Source organism: Gracilinanus agilis, chromosome 1 (genome assembly GCF_016433145.1).
Source record: "Gracilinanus agilis isolate LMUSP501 chromosome 1, AgileGrace, whole genome shotgun sequence".
In the NCBI taxonomy this organism is placed as follows: Eukaryota; Metazoa; Chordata; class Mammalia; order Didelphimorphia; family Didelphidae; genus Gracilinanus; species Gracilinanus agilis.
The window spans coordinates 761,046,811-761,063,874 of record NC_058130.1 but is presented as its reverse complement, the minus strand read 5'-3'; the positions used below and the strand labels follow the sequence as shown (position 1 = coordinate 761,063,874).

The following is a 17,064-nucleotide window of genomic DNA, read 5'->3' as shown; positions in this document are numbered from 1 at the left end:
TCCTTAAAATGTGCAATACGTCTGCTACAGACACTGTGGGCTGTCCGCGTTACGGGTTGGTTTTTGTGCGTGGGTCAGTGTCCGTTTTACGCGCCTCCGTATTGTTTTAGGGGACCCGCTCATGCGTTCAAATAAGTGGGTGTTTTGTTGGATATTCTGGAGGAAAACCTTCGTGGACTTAAGCAATTCGGCGTCTTTGTACGTTCGGGGGTTCCGTGTGTGTGTGTGTGCGTGAAAGCACTCGGTTTCCCTGTTGTACATTCTGGGCTCCGGGCAAATGTTTAGACAGCCCCGTGTCCCTCGTGTGGCCCCCTGGAGTCCAGGAGAGTGTCTAGAAAACTTTGGGTCTCGGCTCCGCGAGTGTACGGAAACCCTCGCGGCTCTTTCGATTGTCTATTCCGGGCTCGCTTCGTGTGTTCCTTCAATAACTTCGACTGTCAGGATTGTATATCCTGTGGTCGATGCAAAGTGTGTTTAAGTGTTTGGGTGGATTGGCGTGTATGCGCGCGCGCGTGTTTGTGTGCCTCTCTGGAAGAACTCGGCTTCTGTAATGGGAGTAGCCCTGCAGCCGGAGCCGGCAGCTGTGGGTGCCTTTCTCCGCACTAGCAACTCCCAACGTTCCGGGGCCCCGCAGGCTAGGCGCCCACGCTGCGCTCCGGAGGGCGCGGCTGCCCCTGTGCATCTGTGCACGTGGAGAGGCTGGAAGCGAGCGGGGGGAGCCTGGAGCCGGAGCCCGAGCCGGCGCCGGAGCCTCTCCTAGCCGGAGCCCGGCCCCTGCACTGCGCCGCGCCGCGCTCGGTCCGTCCCTCAGTTCCTCCCTCCCTCGCGGTAGGGGAACAGCTCCCCCTCGCCCTTCTCATCCTTCCTGCTATTGTAGGGAGAGGCGGCGGCGAACGCTGCAACCTCCGCCCAGCTTAGCAGCCCTGAGCGGGCCAGATCGCCCCCGCCGGGCCGCCTGGAGAGAAGAGAAGGGAGGTAAGCAGGGCGGCCCTGGCTGATCCCGGAGCCGGCCGAGCGAGTGGCAGCCGCCGAGAAGAGAGAAAGGAAGGTGAGGGAGGCCAGAGTCCTACCCTGTCTGCCTGCCTGCCTGCCTGCCTGTCTTCCCCCAGCTCCCAGGCTCTCCTCTCCTTCCTTCCCCGGCCCTTCCTCCACCCTCTCTCCCCGGGTGGACGACTGAGACATTTCAAGAAAGGAAGAAAAAAAAAAGAAAAGAAAAAAGGGGGGGGGAGAGAAAAAGGGGGCAAAGCCAGCGAGGAAGCGAGAGCTCAGGGGGTTGCGGGTGATTTCTCCTCGGATAAGCCACCTAGAGGCGACTCTGTTTTTGTCTCCCCAGTGGCTCTGCGCCCTCCGCCCTCCCTCTCTGATCCTGTTGACAATATTCACACGGCAGGGAGTAGTAGAGATGCTTCGCTACAACATTACAGTTTCCGACACCTTTTTATAACTCGGCTCGATCCCCCTCCACTCGACCTGTCAAAACCACGCCTATGGAGCTACACAATTGGTCCGAAAGCGTCAAAGAGCCAATCAAGAAAGCTTGAGCTTCCTCGCAACCCACAACACATCCGCACGATTTGGCGCAAGGAGAGCAGACTCACAGGGATTTCTTGAGGCTGAGGGTGTCTCTTGTACAGCGCTCCCTCTCTCTTTCTCTGTCTGTCTCCGGCTCTTTCTTTCTCTCTCTCCCTCCCTCTCCCCCCACCCTTTTTTCACTCTTCTTCCTTATCCCTTTTTCCCCCCCTCCCTTTCCCTCCTCCCCTCCTCTTTCACCTTTCCGAACCGAGGCTGAAATACACATTATTGCTAGGAAGAGAGACTGGGGGAGGGGGGGACGCGAGCGAGACTCATTGAAACTGAGCCCCCATCCGAAGCTTAGGGGAGAAGGAGAGGGAGAAGAACGGAAGCTTATTCGCAGCTCGACTTGGCTCCTAGCTGTTGGCTGTTAGAATACTATCCGGGGGGCGGGGGGCGAGCTGTTTTTGAGCGAGTGTCACTTTCGGCGTCTCAGCAGAGACCCAAGTCGAATTGAAGAACGAGGGCGACGAGACGGGAAGGGGGAAAGGAGCAAAAGCAAAATTGCAGTATTAGCCCAGGGAGGTCCAGTCGCATCTGCAGCCGAGGAAGCCTGGGCCTGGGAACCCAAGATTCCCGGAACTCCGAGAGCAGCGCTTCTAGCTCGAGAGCCGAGGAAGCAGAACTCGGGCTGGCCCCGGGAGAAAGCCAGACACCGCAGGGACTGTCTACTCTTGTCTCCCGGCGAAGCCGGTCCGTGCCAGGACCAGCAGGAAAAAAAAAACAAGCCGAGGGTGCCCACCCGCCCGGAGTGATTATGCCTCGGAATCCTGCGCTTGGAAGTTTTTAGAAAGCAGTTCCCCATTCTTCCTTCACAAAATAGAGACTGAGAATACCCCATCTCACTCGGCCCGGCCAACCAAAGGAGGCGTTTCTGGGTTCCTGTGGGGTCCCCCACTCTTTTAACGATGTACTGTTAGAAAAGGGGGGTCACCAAGAGTGAGGACTCGAGTGCAGCAGCCGGAGCCCCGATCCCGATCAGCAGTGCGGCGGCTGAGCCTCCCCATGAGAGAGCCGGTCATCCCTGGGACAAGCATGGCTTACCACCCTTTCTTACCTCACCGGGCTCCGGACTTCGGCATGAGCGCCGTGCTGGGACACCAGCCTCCCTTCTTCCCGGCTCTCACCCTGCCTCCCAACGGAGCTGCGGCGCTCTCGCTGCCGGGAGCTCTGGCCAAGCCCATTATGGATCAATTAGTTGGGGCAGCCGAGACCGGCATCCCCTTCTCCTCTCTAGGTCACCAGGCGGCGGCTCATCTGAGGCCTCTGAAAACCCTGGAGCCGGAGGAGGAGGTCGAGGACGACCCCAAAGTCCACCTAGAAGCCAAGGAGCTTTGGGAACAGTTCCATAAAAGAGGAACCGAGATGGTGATCACCAAATCCGGAAGGTAAGAGGCTCAAGTTCTGACTTCCGAGGCTGAGGCTTTGGGCTTTTTGTTTTGTTTTGTTTTTAGTTATTGTTGGTTCTCTTCTCCCCCCCCCCCTTTTTCTCCCCCTCCCCCCCAGCAATCGTGTGAGCCTGTGTGCTTGCAGCTGCCTCCGGAAAAACTTGCTTCATCTAGAATTATGCGCAGTTAGAGACTACGACTTAGTCTGCAGCCTGAACTGCAGGAAATCCTAGGACTACCTGCCTCTCACACACGTGCATGCCTTCTCCCTAAGAAAAACGTTCCCTGTCTTTGTGTATCTGTGCGTGAACGTATGCCTGTCTGGAGACAGTCCCACATGCTACTGGGGGCATTATTTAAGATACCTTTACCGAAGAAAATGAGCTTGTTTTGGTTTTTGTCCTTTTTGAACTCCAGACAGTCCTCAGCTGTCTCCTCGCTGAAATAGACTAATCGTTCTTTTCTCCTCTTTGCGTTCAGAGAGATTAACTCCTGTGGGAACTCTCGGGCTGTGTTTACAGTCTGTCCGGCTCCCCGTCTGTCCTGCACCTTGGCCCCTGGGTCCAGAAGAGGCCTAACTGCTTAGACTTGGGCTAGAGAAATGGATTTCCACATGAAGGAGAGAAACTGATCAAAGATATTTTAGTTTGTATACTCACATGTTTGTAATCAGAGAGAAAGAAAGTTCTACAGGCATTGGGGATAAGGGGGGGAGGTTAATTAGAATTATACAGCCAGGCATATGTCCTATAACATATGGGGAAACGAAACTTCCCAGAGAGCTTTGTAGATTTAGCAGAGATCACCTGAATAAACTCTGGCAAAGGCTAAGGGCCCTGTGATTATCAGCTGTATCTCTCAGCTCCTTAAAAAGAAAAAGAATGGCATTAACTCTTTTTGAGGGGGGGGGAACACAGCGAAGAAGAAACTCTGCCCCATAATTCTCCTTGCTAACAATCGTGGTCTGGAGTTTTACATGGCAAATCTCGGCCAAGAGAGTAGGTGCCTTCTGATTTAAAATGTTACCGGGTCATGTGTTTCCTTTTAAGCCACGATCGCCGCTGAATGCCAAACTCCTCGGCATAATAAACAGCAAATTTGTGGTATCCTGTCGCAGTTTAAAACTGGACATAGCAGCGGGGGAATGCGATCAGCCTGGCGCTGACCAGATGGCCAAATCCTAGAAAATGGCATTTTCTGAATTCGTTGTGGGGGACTCCAGGAGCAGTCACCATTCCCTCCTTGTCAGCAGGCACAGAAGGGCATTTTCTTGGGGGCCCACTGACTTAATCTCCAGAAAGAGAGTCATTTCCCTCCACCTCCTTAGGCCACTTGTCTGATCGGAGAAGAGGGCACCACATTTCTTCATTCTCTACTGCACTCTTCCCTTCAGGAAGAGATAGCGATTTATTTTAAGCGATGCTCATTTCCTACGTATGTTATAGAATAATATAATATATTTTTTAAGCCTCTTTTCGCTGGTTGTAGGACTAAACGAAGCAGATCCCACTGCCCAAGTTCCTTTTGCTGGCTTGGAGAAATCTCCCAGGCAGGAGAAATTTTCCTTTGAAAAATTGAGGGGTGACTAAACTGCTCTCCCGAAACTCATGAATGTGTTTTGGTCTGTCTCTTCCAGGAGAATGTTCCCTCCATTTAAAGTGAGGTGTACTGGGTTGGATAAAAAAGCCAAGTATATTTTGTTGATGGACATTGTAGCTGCCGACGATTGTAGATATAAATTCCACAATTCCCGGTGGATGGTCGCAGGCAAGGCTGACCCCGAAATGCCCAAACGAATGTACATTCATCCCGACAGTCCAGCGACAGGCGAGCAGTGGATGTCCAAAGTGGTCACTTTTCACAAACTGAAACTGACCAACAACATTTCTGACAAACATGGATTTGTAAGTTTCCCTCCCAGAGCCCGGATGATTTGGTTTTGTTTTGAATTCTCTCCCCCTACCTCTGGCAGAAGGCCTCCCTCTTCCTCTCTGGCCTTCCCTCCCCGAATAATGGAAGCTGCCTACCCAGATCTTAAACTTGAAGGGCCCCCTCAACAGGGATCTCTCAGCTTTTTGGCTGAGGGCACAGGAAAGATCTGGCTGACTTAGGAAAAGGAGCCCAGATCCACAAGTCCCAGGTCTGGATTTGAACATGAAAGGCCCGCCTCAGCCAGTTGATTTGATTTTTTTTTTTTTTAATGTATTGTTATTTCAAATCCAAGACAGAACCTCTCTTCCCCCACAGTTTCGTTTTCAAATTTAATTTTCCCCTATTGCCACCTTACCGAAATCAGTTCTCTTTTCTTCCACATTTTTAAAAACTCCATTGCTGAAAACGTTTAATTAGTGTGTCTGGGTTTTTAATAGTTTTTTTTTTTTTTTTTTTTAAGTAAGAACGGGGATCTGATGAACGCTAATTTTCTGGGTTTCGGGGAATGGTAGAAAGAGAAATTGGGTGAAGAGAAGAATCAAAAAGGATTCTTGGAAAATCCGAAGTGCCCCCTGTTTTCCCAATACATGCCTCTTGATTCCATTCAACTGATAGGCTGACTCTCTGCTTACTGGAAGCTCTAGGGAGATCTTCGGGGCCCAGAAATCTTTTCCATAAGGGAAGAGTGCATTTACTACCCCTACTTTGATTAGCAGATAAAAATTCCTCCCTGGACTTCAGCCTTTCAGAAGCTTTAAGCCAATAGGGACGCTCCATGAGAGAAAGAGCTGAAGTAGAGAATTCTTTTATAAATTAAATATATATTTTTTTCCTCTTTTAACTTTTTAATAATTTTTTTTTTCCCTTCAGACCCCTAAAGCGGGTTTGCTGGGGATACGGAGTTTGGGCACTGTAGTCTTGTAGAACACAGAACATATAAGGTTTTTAATAGATTACTGAAGGGGGTATCTGGAATTTGGTGGTGGAGGTGGTTGGCAAATTGGTGTCCTAATGAACTTCCAAGTGATAGTCAGCCTACTGGGGGTTCTGTACATTGGAAGGCCACGGAGGGGGTTCCAGAGTCTTGGGATTCTTCTTCACACTAACCGTTCCTTGTCTCTCTACCCCCTTTCCTCTCTACAGACCATTTTAAACTCCATGCACAAATACCAGCCTAGGTTCCACATTGTTAGGGCCAACGATATCCTGAAACTCCCCTACAGTACCTTTAGGACCTATGTGTTCCCTGAGACAGAATTCATCGCTGTGACGGCGTACCAGAATGATAAGGTAACAGAATTTGGGGGGGAAGAGAGTATAGAATTAAAAAGAGGGGGGAATGCTCTTTGAGGTAGAGGCCTCTCTTAGCAACTCTCTGGATAGTAACCATCAAAATGTGCTTGGGTTCGAGAGTAGAATGATCTAGAGAAGTCCACTTTGCGGCGGCTCTCTGGGCCTGGCATTTTTTTAGGCCTGTTCCTTTCCGAACCCAGTACCGACTGGCTAGCTTTTGGGGAAGGAGGAGGACGGGAAGAGGTTTTTCTGCAAAAAAAAAAAAAAATATGAAAGGAAAATGGTCTTCCTGGGTCTCTAGCCTAAAACGAGCACAGAATAAGTTTCCTTTCTCCAACTGTCCCACTGCTCTGAGTAACTCTCTGGTCTGGTTCTTATTATGTTTTATCCTGCCATGTTTTTATTATTATTATTTTCTCTGTGTGTGGTAGGAGGAGGGTGGGAATAGCCAGGAGTTGGGCTAGTCTGAAAAAAAAAAAAAAAGGCATTATGCTGGGGTATTCTGAGGTGTGGTCGGTCAAATCGGGCCTAAGGTTTTTTTTACTACCTTGGCCCTATAGTCATGGGCAAGGCAGCTGGACCTACCAGAGAGGAAATGCAATTGGGTGCCGGTTAAGGATCCCCTAAATTCGGCCTCACTCTTCCACGATCCACAAGTAGGAGTCATTCCAAAAAAATTATGGTTTGGTTCCTTTTTCGAGGATCCATGGTGCCTTGCATATATTAGGCGCTTAATAAATGTTAATTAGTTTCCGTGAACTGACATTTGTTAAATACCGTGGTCCCTGGGCTCTGGGGCCTTGAAGCTTGAGAGCTGGGAAGGGAGGAGGAAGGCAGGGCTACTGATAGGGTAGCCTGATGGTGGGTGTTTATTGGAGCTGGAAGGCAGACAGCTTTTAGTTCCGAAACCAAGATCCGCTCATGAAAATGATGAGAAAGTTGCCTGTTTTTACGTAGAAAACAATTCGAAAAGGAAACTTCACCTGACATGCGGGATGGGGGGGGAGTTAGGGAGGAGGAGCGCAAACCCAAGTCTTTAGTTGTTCCTTTAACCTTGGATTTGTGTGGGGTGGCTATAATAAATAATAATAACAATAAATGGAGAACCTGCCGTAAAAATATATTCCTTGGCAAGGTAGAGGAAAGGGAAATTTTGTTTAGAGGCGTGACCTCTCCCCACCACGATAATATAAAAAATGCTGCTACAGTGTGTGCATCTGAACAGACTTGCGCCCCTCAAATACTACCAAGTTTCAATAAAATACTTTATGAGACTGGGGTGGGGGGCATAATCGACTTTACAATGAATTGCGGGCATATTTAAAAAAAAAACAAAGTGCTAAATGGAAGCATAATTTTTAATAGCTAGAAAGTTTTCTATTTTAGAGTTGTGTGTGTGTGTGTGTGTGTGTGTTTTTTTTTTTTTCCCCAGCCTTTAAATGGAGGGAACCGTTTCCAGGCCACCTAGCCACTGGAGACTTACTTAGGAAATCTGGGGAGTTGGAGGTGGGGGAGTCCAAGCCAGTCTTGACTCTGCTTTTCTTCATCCTGTGCCTATCTGGCCTGGGCCCCCAACCCCAAACTAAGGAGAATGTGTAGGTGGGTAGGTCTGACTGTGCGGCACTTCAGAAGCTTCAGAGATGAGGCAAAAGTTTTCTTACTCATGTCCTCTTTCCAGATAACACAGTTAAAAATTGACAACAATCCCTTTGCCAAAGGATTCCGGGATACCGGGAATGGCAGGCGAGAGAAGAGGTGAGTAAAGGAAATTGTGTCCTAAGGAAAGCTTTGGAAGATCTCGAATCCTAATCCAGAAATCTGAGATTGAAGAGTGTTTGTAAAGAAGGCAGTCTTTGGGGGGAGGGGGGAATAACTGTCCCAGGAGATTCTTGGACCTCCTGTCTTTGCAGAGAGGGGTAAACAGCCCCACCCAAATTTCAAAGGATATTAAAGTTCATTTGGAAGCTGGCTGGGGGAAGAGAGTCTGTTTATAAGTCCTTTGTCCTAAAGACACTGGAATTTGTCAGGGTCCTATTAAAAGAACCCAAAAAACATTAAAGAGTCCATCGTCCTCCAAAGATGTTGATCTCATCAGAAATTCCTGATTCCCTCCAGCCAAGGGGACTCCCCGCACAGGGCACTGGTTCTGGCCTTCCCAGGCCAGTCCTTGGCATTTCTAAGTCCGTTCGGACCCTTGAGTGTAAAAGCAAAATCCTGGCCTGCCCAAAGGACAAATGGAGGAGCATGCCTAGGCTAAAGTGTACTCTGTCTTGCTAAGCTGAGCAGGAATTTCGCTGGAACACAGAATTAATTATGTCTGTCTTAAAGGAACAAAGGAGGGGGGTGGCAAAAAGAAAGCTCTTTTTGCAGGTACCCAGCGGAAATTATTTCTCATTTTTCTGGAAGTAGATTATTTATGTTTTTATGCTGGTTTGATGGTGGATGAAACTTCCTGCACAAAGTGGGTCGAGAATCATTCCAGTTCCTTACCATCTCAGCAACCATTAAGGGACTTGATGGCCAGACTTAATGGCCTAACAGTCCATCTTCCCCCATTTATGGACTCAATATTGAGTTCCCTTGCCTGTCCTGATCCTCCTACCCCCAATTCAGCTCTCTAAACAATTTCTACTGTTGTAAACAAACAAACAAACAAACCAAGGTGGCCTAGCCCTTGTGTGTGTCTATTACTGAAATATCAAGCCTTAATAAAAGGAGAACCACCACCTCTTTCCAAGGTTTTTTTTTTTTTTTAAGAATCAGCAATTCACTCTATATAGTATCTTCCTCTCCCCAAGCCTGTAGCTGTGTGGATGATAGATGTTCAGACCCTGGAAGTAACAGGGCCAGGTGTTTGGGCCATACATGTATATATACATCCTGGGGACTCAGTGGGGCAAAAAGCAGGCAAAATCCTTTCCTCCTTAAAGCCTTGTTGCACTGTTCTGATCTGCAGAAAGCAGCTGACTTTGCAGTCCATGAGGGTGTTTGAGGAGAGGCATAAGAAGGAAGCGGGGACCTCGGATGAGTCCTCCAGTGAGCAGACAGCTTTCAAATGTTTTGCCCAATCCTCATCCCCAGCAGCTGTCTCCACCGTTGGGACATCTAACCTCAAAGGTAGGTATCAGAGGGACCATGACACACAGCATCTCTGTCCCTGCTCATGGAATTTGGTAGCCAAAGATGGGCTTCCCTCTGTCTTCTAATGTGTGTGTGTGTGTGTGTGTGTGTGTGTGTGTAGGAGAGGGGAGCCCTTTCTTTAGTTCTTTCTTCCTCTCTCTTGACTGGCCCAGTCACTACCACATTAAAAAAAAAATGTTCAGAGCTGACCTTTATCCAAAGCACAATTATGTCTCAATCTTCAAAAAGGGCCTGGAAGCCTCTTTCCTTTTTCCCCAGCAAATACAAGAAGTGATGTCTATTCCCTCTTTGCCTCTCCCCCCCACCCCCAACCTGTCTCATCTTAGTGGGTTTGGAGTTTATTCCTTGATGCTGCCCCCAGTCTCTTTCTCCCTCCCACCCCATGGCCATTGACATATCCTCGGACTTGTTTATGCTTTCCTTTGTGCTCTCTGAGCGCCTTGGAAATGGAAGGGGGGTCCCAAAAAGTTTTTTTTTTTTTTTTTTTTTTTTTTTTTTTTTTTTTTTTTTTTTTTTGCCACCTGGATCAGAGGAGGTAGGAGCTAGAATCCCAGCCGAAAAGTCAGGAGGTTTGTGCAAGGAGGTGTGCTTGGGGAGGGGAGGGAGATGAGATGGTTCAGGACCTGAACCGGTTTCTTCTGTTTAAAGAGTAGACAATAATTATTTGGAAAGACTCCTCTTCTCTCTCTCTCTCTCTCTCTCTCTCTCTCTCTCTCTCTCTCTCTCACACACACACACACACACACACCCCACACTGGAAGAAACCTGTTTTCTAGAGAAATCAAATGAAAGACTTTTTATATCCATTTAAATTTTCCATCTTAAAATGTCTTGCTAAGACATCCACCTAGTGGTGTGCTGATGGGAAAAATAAACGGAGGGAGAAAAGGTCCCTTCCATTCTCGAGGCTTTTTTGATTTTGTTTTTGTATAAAAGTGGGCTGTTTTCTGCCCTGCCAGTTTAAAAATCTGAGCTCCTCTCCCAGGCTCAAAGCACGTTCTTTGCAAATACTTTCCGCATCTAGGTAGGCGGCCTAGCACCTAGGACAAAGTAAGCACCTTGAGGGCAGGGCCTCATTTTAATTTTAATCCTTTTATTCAAAATGCCTAAGTAGTTCCGGCCTCATAAATTCTGCTTCTCTTTTGACACTTTGGAAAGTAATTTTGCTGCCTTGTGGAATGGCTGGGTTAAAATTGGGGGGTGGGGTGGCATCTTTCAGCCTAATAATGGGGGGCCCTTCACTCTCTTCCTGTTTCCCGTTCCCACGGGCATCAGTCTCACCCCTTCTCGTACCCTTCCTCCCGTAGATCTGTGCCCCAGTGAAGGTGAGAGTGATGCTGAAAGCAAAGAAGAACCACCTGAGGCCAGTGACATGGGGAAAATCTCCACCACCACATCGGAGGAGCCTTCCAAAGAGAAGGGCGCCTCACCCTCCAAGGCCCACCTCTTCCCGTCAGAGAGGGATAGAGATAGAGATCGAGACCGGGACCGGGATCGAGATCGAGATCGCGACCGAGATAGGGACCGGGACCGGGATAGGGAAAGGGATAGAGATCGAGACCGAGATCGGGTCAGGGAAGGGATACGGCTGGAAAAGAACTCCCCGGATTCTCGTCATAGTCCAGCTGCCATCTCTTCTAGCACCCGAGGATCAGGCTGTGAAGATCGAAAGAGCCCTGGTCGAGAAGGAGTACCCAAAGTCCCAGAGGAGGGGCGCCCAGTGCTCCCGGGGAAGGAGACCTTCACTCCTCTCACAGTGCAGACGGACAGCTCATCCCACCTGAGCCCAGCTCACCTCCCGAACCTGGCCTTCCCCCCTAGCCTGGCTAGCCAACAGTTCTTTAGCCCCCTGGGCAATGGCCACCCTCTCCTCCTGCACCCCGGTCAGTTTGCCATGGGGGGAGCCTTCTCCAGCATGGCGGCAGGTATGGGTCCCCTGCTGGCCACTGTCTCTGGAGCTTCCACAGGAGTCACGGGCTTGGATACCACGGCTATGGCGACTGCAGCAGCGCAGGGACTCTCAGGGGCCTCTGCTGCAGCCTTGCCCTTCCACCTCCAGCAGCACGTCCTAGCCTCTCAGGTAACTCTCTCTCTCTCTCTCTCTCTCTCTCTCTCTCTCTCTCTCTCTCTCTCTCTCCCCTCCCTCCCCCACCCCTCGGGCTCTCTCTGTCTCTTACCACCTTTCTCATAAAGGCAGCTAGATAGTACAGTGTTCCATCACACTGTACTTGAAATCAAGAAAGCAAATATGATCCCATATATTTATGACCCTGGGCAAGTCATTTAACCTCTGCTCTCCATTTCCTTATCTGTAAAATGGAGGTAAGGTGCAGCACCTAGCCCTGCAGGACTGCAGTAAGAGTTAAAAGAGCTTTGCAAACCTTAAAAGGGTTTGTGAGCTGCTCTAATAATCATCACTATCATTGGCACCCGTGCCTCAATTGCCTCCCTGGCTGCCAGGCGGGGGTTGAGATTCCAGGAAGAGGGCATTCGTTTGGGAGAAGGTCATCCTGGACTAACAACAACAACTCCCATTTGGCTTGTGATAGGGACTAGGAGGGCAGGGAGGGCATGGCAAGGGGGCTTTCTTTGCCAGGGAGAATCTTCGCTTTCTCTCCTGTCACTCGTTCCTGGGGCCGATATTTCTAAGGGCCCTAGATATGGGGGGAAGGAAGGTGGGGAGGGATTGGGTCCAATCCCCCTTTTGGTTTTGTCCTTTCCGTTGCTTCTTGAGAACAAGCTGCCGACCTTTTCCAGTAGACATTGTGGAGGTTTTCAAGGCAACCCTCCGGCGGGGAGTCCCGGCTCTGTCACTCAGAGATAGTGGACGGGTGCCCTTAGGGGCCAGTTTTTTTCTGTCGAAGATCCGCTCCTTCCGAAGCCGTAATAGGAAAGCTCGCGAGGGTCCTCCTAGCTCTTCTCTTCTGAGGTCCCCAGCAGCGCTGCCATTTTCTGTCCCCCTCTCCCTTGGTCGTTGCCCTCCCGGCTCTGAGGTTCCGGGCCTGCCTTTTCTCTGGTTTGGTTCTTGGCCTCGGACAAGCTTTCCCTTGGGATCTGGGCGGGTGGCTGGCTCCTCCGGAGCCAGGGACGAGAGTTACGGTTTGTGGGTTTGTGGTGGGAAGGAGCCCGCTGAGCTGCTGTTCCCCGGAATCACAGACTCCTCCTTCCCTCCCCACTTTGTTTCTCCAGGGACTGGCCATGTCGCCCTTTGGCAGCCTCTTCCCCTACCCTTACACGTACATGGCAGCGGCGGCGGCTGCCTCCACTGCAGCGGCGGCTTCCAGCTCTGTCCACCGGCACCCTTTCCTGAACGCGGTGAGGCCCAGACTTCGCTACAGCCCGTACTCCCTTCCCATGCCCCTTCCTGACAGCAGCGGCCTGCTCACTCCGGGTCTCCCTTCCATGGCGGCGGCCGCGGCGGCGGCGGCAGCGGCGGCAGCTACGTCGGGCAGCGTGTTGGAGGGCAAAGCCGCCACCTTAGCCACCAGCCCGGCCTCGGTGGGTTTGGACTCGGGCTCTGAACTCAATAGCCGATCTTCGACGATCTCCTCCGGCTCTGTGTCCTTGTCCCCAAAACTCTGCCCCGAGAAGGAGCCCTCCACCAGCGAACTACAGAGCATTCAGCGCCTCGTCAGTGGCCTGGAGTCCAAGCAAGACAGATGCCGCAGTGGATCCCCCTAATGGCCTGCGCCTCAATCCCAGAGTTCCGAGGAAGGGGGGACCCATCGGGGCGGGGTGGGGGGGAGGAAGGATGGGCGCAGAAATGTGTGGGGGTCGTCAAGGCATCCCCATCTCCAGTTCTCGTGTCTCATTCCAAATCATTCTTGCAGTGCACTTTGTAAACTCTGGTGAAGTCCCTCGGAAGGCCCTGCGGCCACAGCAACCCCTCTGGAAAGGGCTGGGCTGGGGATCAGCTGAGGCTGAGGCTTGAAGGGGTTGGGGGTGGGGAGGTGGGGGGAAGGGAAGGGCTCCATGGAGGAAAAGACCTAAAAGCTGCTACGTTTCAGAACCATGCTCTCATTGAAAGGTCATGTTTGTCCCATAGAAAGCCTAGATGATGGCCAAGTTCATCTCCAGGTGTGTTTGGGGTTCGGTTGGTGTTGTATCTCCCCCTCCCCCCACTCAGTGTGTTGTAAAATAGACTTAAATGAAAATAAAAATGAATGGAAATGAATGAATAAGGTTTAGAAAAGTGATTTTTTTTAAAGAGTCTAAAGTGACTCGCATATCAGTTCTTCAACATGCAATCGAATGCAGAACTCTTTTGGGGTGGGATGAAGCGGAATACCTGTAGCCCTTCCTTGTTAGACTGTATTAATGAAATCTGTGTCTTTTGAATATTATTGTGATGTCTTAAGAGCCCCTGTAGGGCCCTCGCATGCTCCCCGCAGTAGTTATTTCTCTGTTTTCTTTTTCTGTTGTTTTTAATTCCCAGGGAGAAAAGAAAAGGACCCCTCCCCCCACAGCCCCCTTCATAATAGGAAGAAGGGGGAGGGCAATTGAATTTGTCTGATCCCAAATAGGTTTGGTTGTTGTCTCCCTCTATTTCCTTCTCTCTTTACTGTATATGCAATAACCAGGTTATTCAAGAATAGTTCCAAAGAGAAGTGGACGCTATTAGACAAAGTATTTATGTAATTATTTGGTAACTTGTAAATAAGTGGAATATGAATACTCAAAATTAAACTTTAATTTATTGACACTGTACAGATCTCTGTAAATAAGGCAGCAGCTGTCCCGCCTTTCGTTCTCCATTTCATTTCAAGGTCAGACTTGGAAAAGGAGGAAACGCACAGCTCTGGGTTGGTTTGGGGTTTTTTTCCCCCTTGCTCCTTCTTGCTAATAACCAAGTTAATTTAAAAAAGAAAAAAAAAGAAATCCTAATGCAGAAGATAAAAAGAAAAATGAATGCCAAGGATGCTATTATTAGGTCCTTTCTAGAGTCAAATGAAGGGAATGGGGAGCAGAAAAGGAGCAAAGCAGAATCTTGAGGTTCCCATCTCTCCTTCGATTTGGCCCATTCCTCCTTGCGTCCAAATGAAATGGATTTGACTACTGGTGTCGCTGTGTTGTCCATTATTCATTCGGTGCCTGGAGAGTATAGCTAATCCAAGTTTGAAAGTCAGGTGTTTTCCAGAAAGAATTTAAAAAAATAAAAGAAAAAGGAAAATCCGTGAAGGTATATTTTGTGTTAGAGAATCGTTAATGAGTTCTTGGTTTTCTGTATTTTTTTTCTTTTAAAACGTCTCTGAAATTTCAATAAATTTTTATTGAAATGTCTCCTAGATTTGTCGAATGCCTTTCTTGGTGGGACCTTCATAGGAGCGGAAAAACAGGAAGGAACAAAGAATCCGACTCTTCCCCGTCCCTTCAATAACTAAGGCTCCCCCTCCTCCCCTTGCAAACCGAGATGTTCTGGGGGGCTCTTCCTCAAGCGTCCCCGAGGCGCCCAAATCCTTTTTTGCTCCAGAAAAAGGAAGGTTGGGGGGCGGGGGAATGCTCCAAATTGAATCTGCCCGTGCATTTTCCTGGAGATGACAGAGGGAGAGGACGAGAAGGGAGGAAGGAGGATTTGGATGGCCGAGCCCCTTCAGATCTTGCTTTCAATAGCAAAAGACCCAGTAAAAGGTCCGCTGGCCCGCGCCGGGCTCGCTCAAGCCCTACATCTGTCATAAATTAATGGAGCCTACGGGAAGAAGGTGGGAGTCTCTAAAGTGAAACTTTAGAGACGCTTTTGCCCTTTCCTGCGGTGATTCCTCCCAGCCCCCAATTCGCTACCACCGCTGCCCCCTCCCCCACTGAAAGTGACCCGGGGATGCGAATCAGAGAGCGTGCGCGTGTGCGTGTGCGTGTGTGTCGCCTTGGTCGTCCCTTCCAGGTGAGGCTGCCTTCGCTCGCCGTGCTCCTGTCGCGCTCAGCTCTGCGGTGGGAAAGGTGGCTCCCTGGCCTTAGGTTTGGACGGAGGGTCCAAAGCCCGCTGGCTGACCGGTTCCCAGTTTCTACGTCTAGCAGGCTGGGCCTGCCTCGAAGGAGAAGGAGAAGGATAGTGCCAGTGGAGTTCCCACTGCTTTCAGAGCGAGGGCCGCCAGGAGATTCTCTAACCCCCCACCCCCAGCTGGCACCGGGCCCTGACCTGAACCGCCCCGCCCTTGGCCCGGGTCAGGAAGCTGCGGCTCCCAGGTAGTGTCAGCTTCCCAAACATTGGGAAGGAGGGGCCGAGGCTCCATTTCTTTAGCACTCTAGGGGGCTCATAAAACCCTTTGCCCCTAGCCCTCTCCTCCTACAGCCGGGTTAGGAAGCAAGACTATTCTCCCATTCAGAGGCCAAGGACTTGCCCACTGCCACCTGTCAAAAACCGGAGTGGCCAGGTCTCCTACCAAGGACTAGTCCAGGGCTCTTTCCTTCGGGAGCCTGCCGAGGGTCCGCACCTGCCAATCTCCGGAAGCCCTAGAAAAAGGCGGCCGCAGCCTCAGGGGTCCGGGGACTGCCACCTGGCAGCGAGAGGCGACGCGGGCTGAAAGCGCATCCTGGGCTCTGAATGCGCGGCCCCAGCTCCCCAGGTCTTCCCTAGGCCTGAGCCCCTTAAACTTTCATTCCAAGAGCCGAGGCCATTCTGCCCGAGTGGAAGGGACCTTTCTCAGCTCCAGAGGAAGGCTGCCAGGGCCTAGCTGGCCCCCGCCCCCATTTCTCCCTACTCCTGCCTACCCTCCTCTCCCGAAGATCCCCCCCCTCCAGCCCCCAGGCAGTCCAGTAGGTTTCTTTTGAAGTTGAGTTTTATCTTTGAAACAGTCAATAAAATGCGGAGCGCCTGTCCAATCTTCCCTTCTGCATATTCATTCCTACCTTTACCTCGAGGTGGAAGGGAGTGGGGGGGGAGGGGGTCTGAGGGGGACTCCCAGTGAAAGCCTTCTGCCTCCATGCCCCGGAGCCATGAACCGGGAGATCACAGTAGGAGCCGGTTAGGCGGCTGCCCCTGCTCCCTCAGCTGGCTGGGGGCAGGGAGGGGGCTGGCCCAGGTCCACAGCTCTTACACCTTGGAGTAGCTGAAACAGCCTACTATGAGGCAATGCGGAGTGGGGGATGTCTTCCTCTCCCCGCCCTCCCCCCCCAATTCTCCGTCCCCAATAGCGGGATGGAGGGGGTGGACGAGAAGATATTTCTCTTGGGCCGCAGAATCGGCAGGGGCTGGGACAGGCCCCCAGCATCTCCTTGGCCTTCTTTCCTGCTGCCCAACCTCTGCAAAATGGGTCATTTGGGCAGTCGGAGAACCAGAGGCCAACCGGCTCTTTTCTTTTTAGCCCCACTTAGTGAAGCTGGTCGACTGGGACTAACGAGGACCAGGAGCACCCATGGTGGCTCCAACTCTGGAGAGAGGATGAAAAGAGCCTTCAGTGGCTAGTCTTTGCCAGGGCTCTAGTTGTCTCTGACTGACAAATGTGATTCACTTACAGAGAGACAGAGATGGATAAAGAGACAGAGACAAAGAGAAGAAGGGAGAGAGAGGCAGGGAGGCAGAGAGAGACAGAGACAAAGAGAGAGACAGGAAAAGAGAAAGAGAGACAGACAGAGAGAGATGGAGAGACAAAGAGGCAGAGAGAGACAGGGAAAGAGAAAGACAGAGAGACAGGGGCAGAGAGACAAAGAGTGAGACAGACAGAAAGATGGAGAGACAAAGAGGCAGAGAGAGACAGGGAGAGAGAGAGAGAGAGAGAGAGAGAGAGAGAGAGAGAGAGAGAGA

General features: G+C 50.7%; 1 protein-coding gene across 1 annotated transcript; it reads left to right on the top strand.

The window, feature by feature from the left end:
• The first annotated feature begins 1,734 nt into the window (after positions 1–1,734).
• TBX3 (T-box transcription factor 3) lies at positions 1,735–14,606 on the top strand. The gene is made up of 7 exons (XM_044673734.1): positions 1,735–2,960; positions 4,597–4,864; positions 6,036–6,182; positions 7,864–7,940; positions 9,142–9,302; positions 10,634–11,406; positions 12,516–14,606. The coding sequence occupies exons 1-7, from the start codon at positions 2,578–2,580 to the stop codon at positions 13,005–13,007; spliced, it is 2,301 nt and encodes a 766-aa protein (XP_044529669.1). The 5' UTR covers positions 1,735–2,577; the 3' UTR covers positions 13,008–14,606.
• Positions 14,607–17,064: the final 2,458 nt, after the last annotated feature.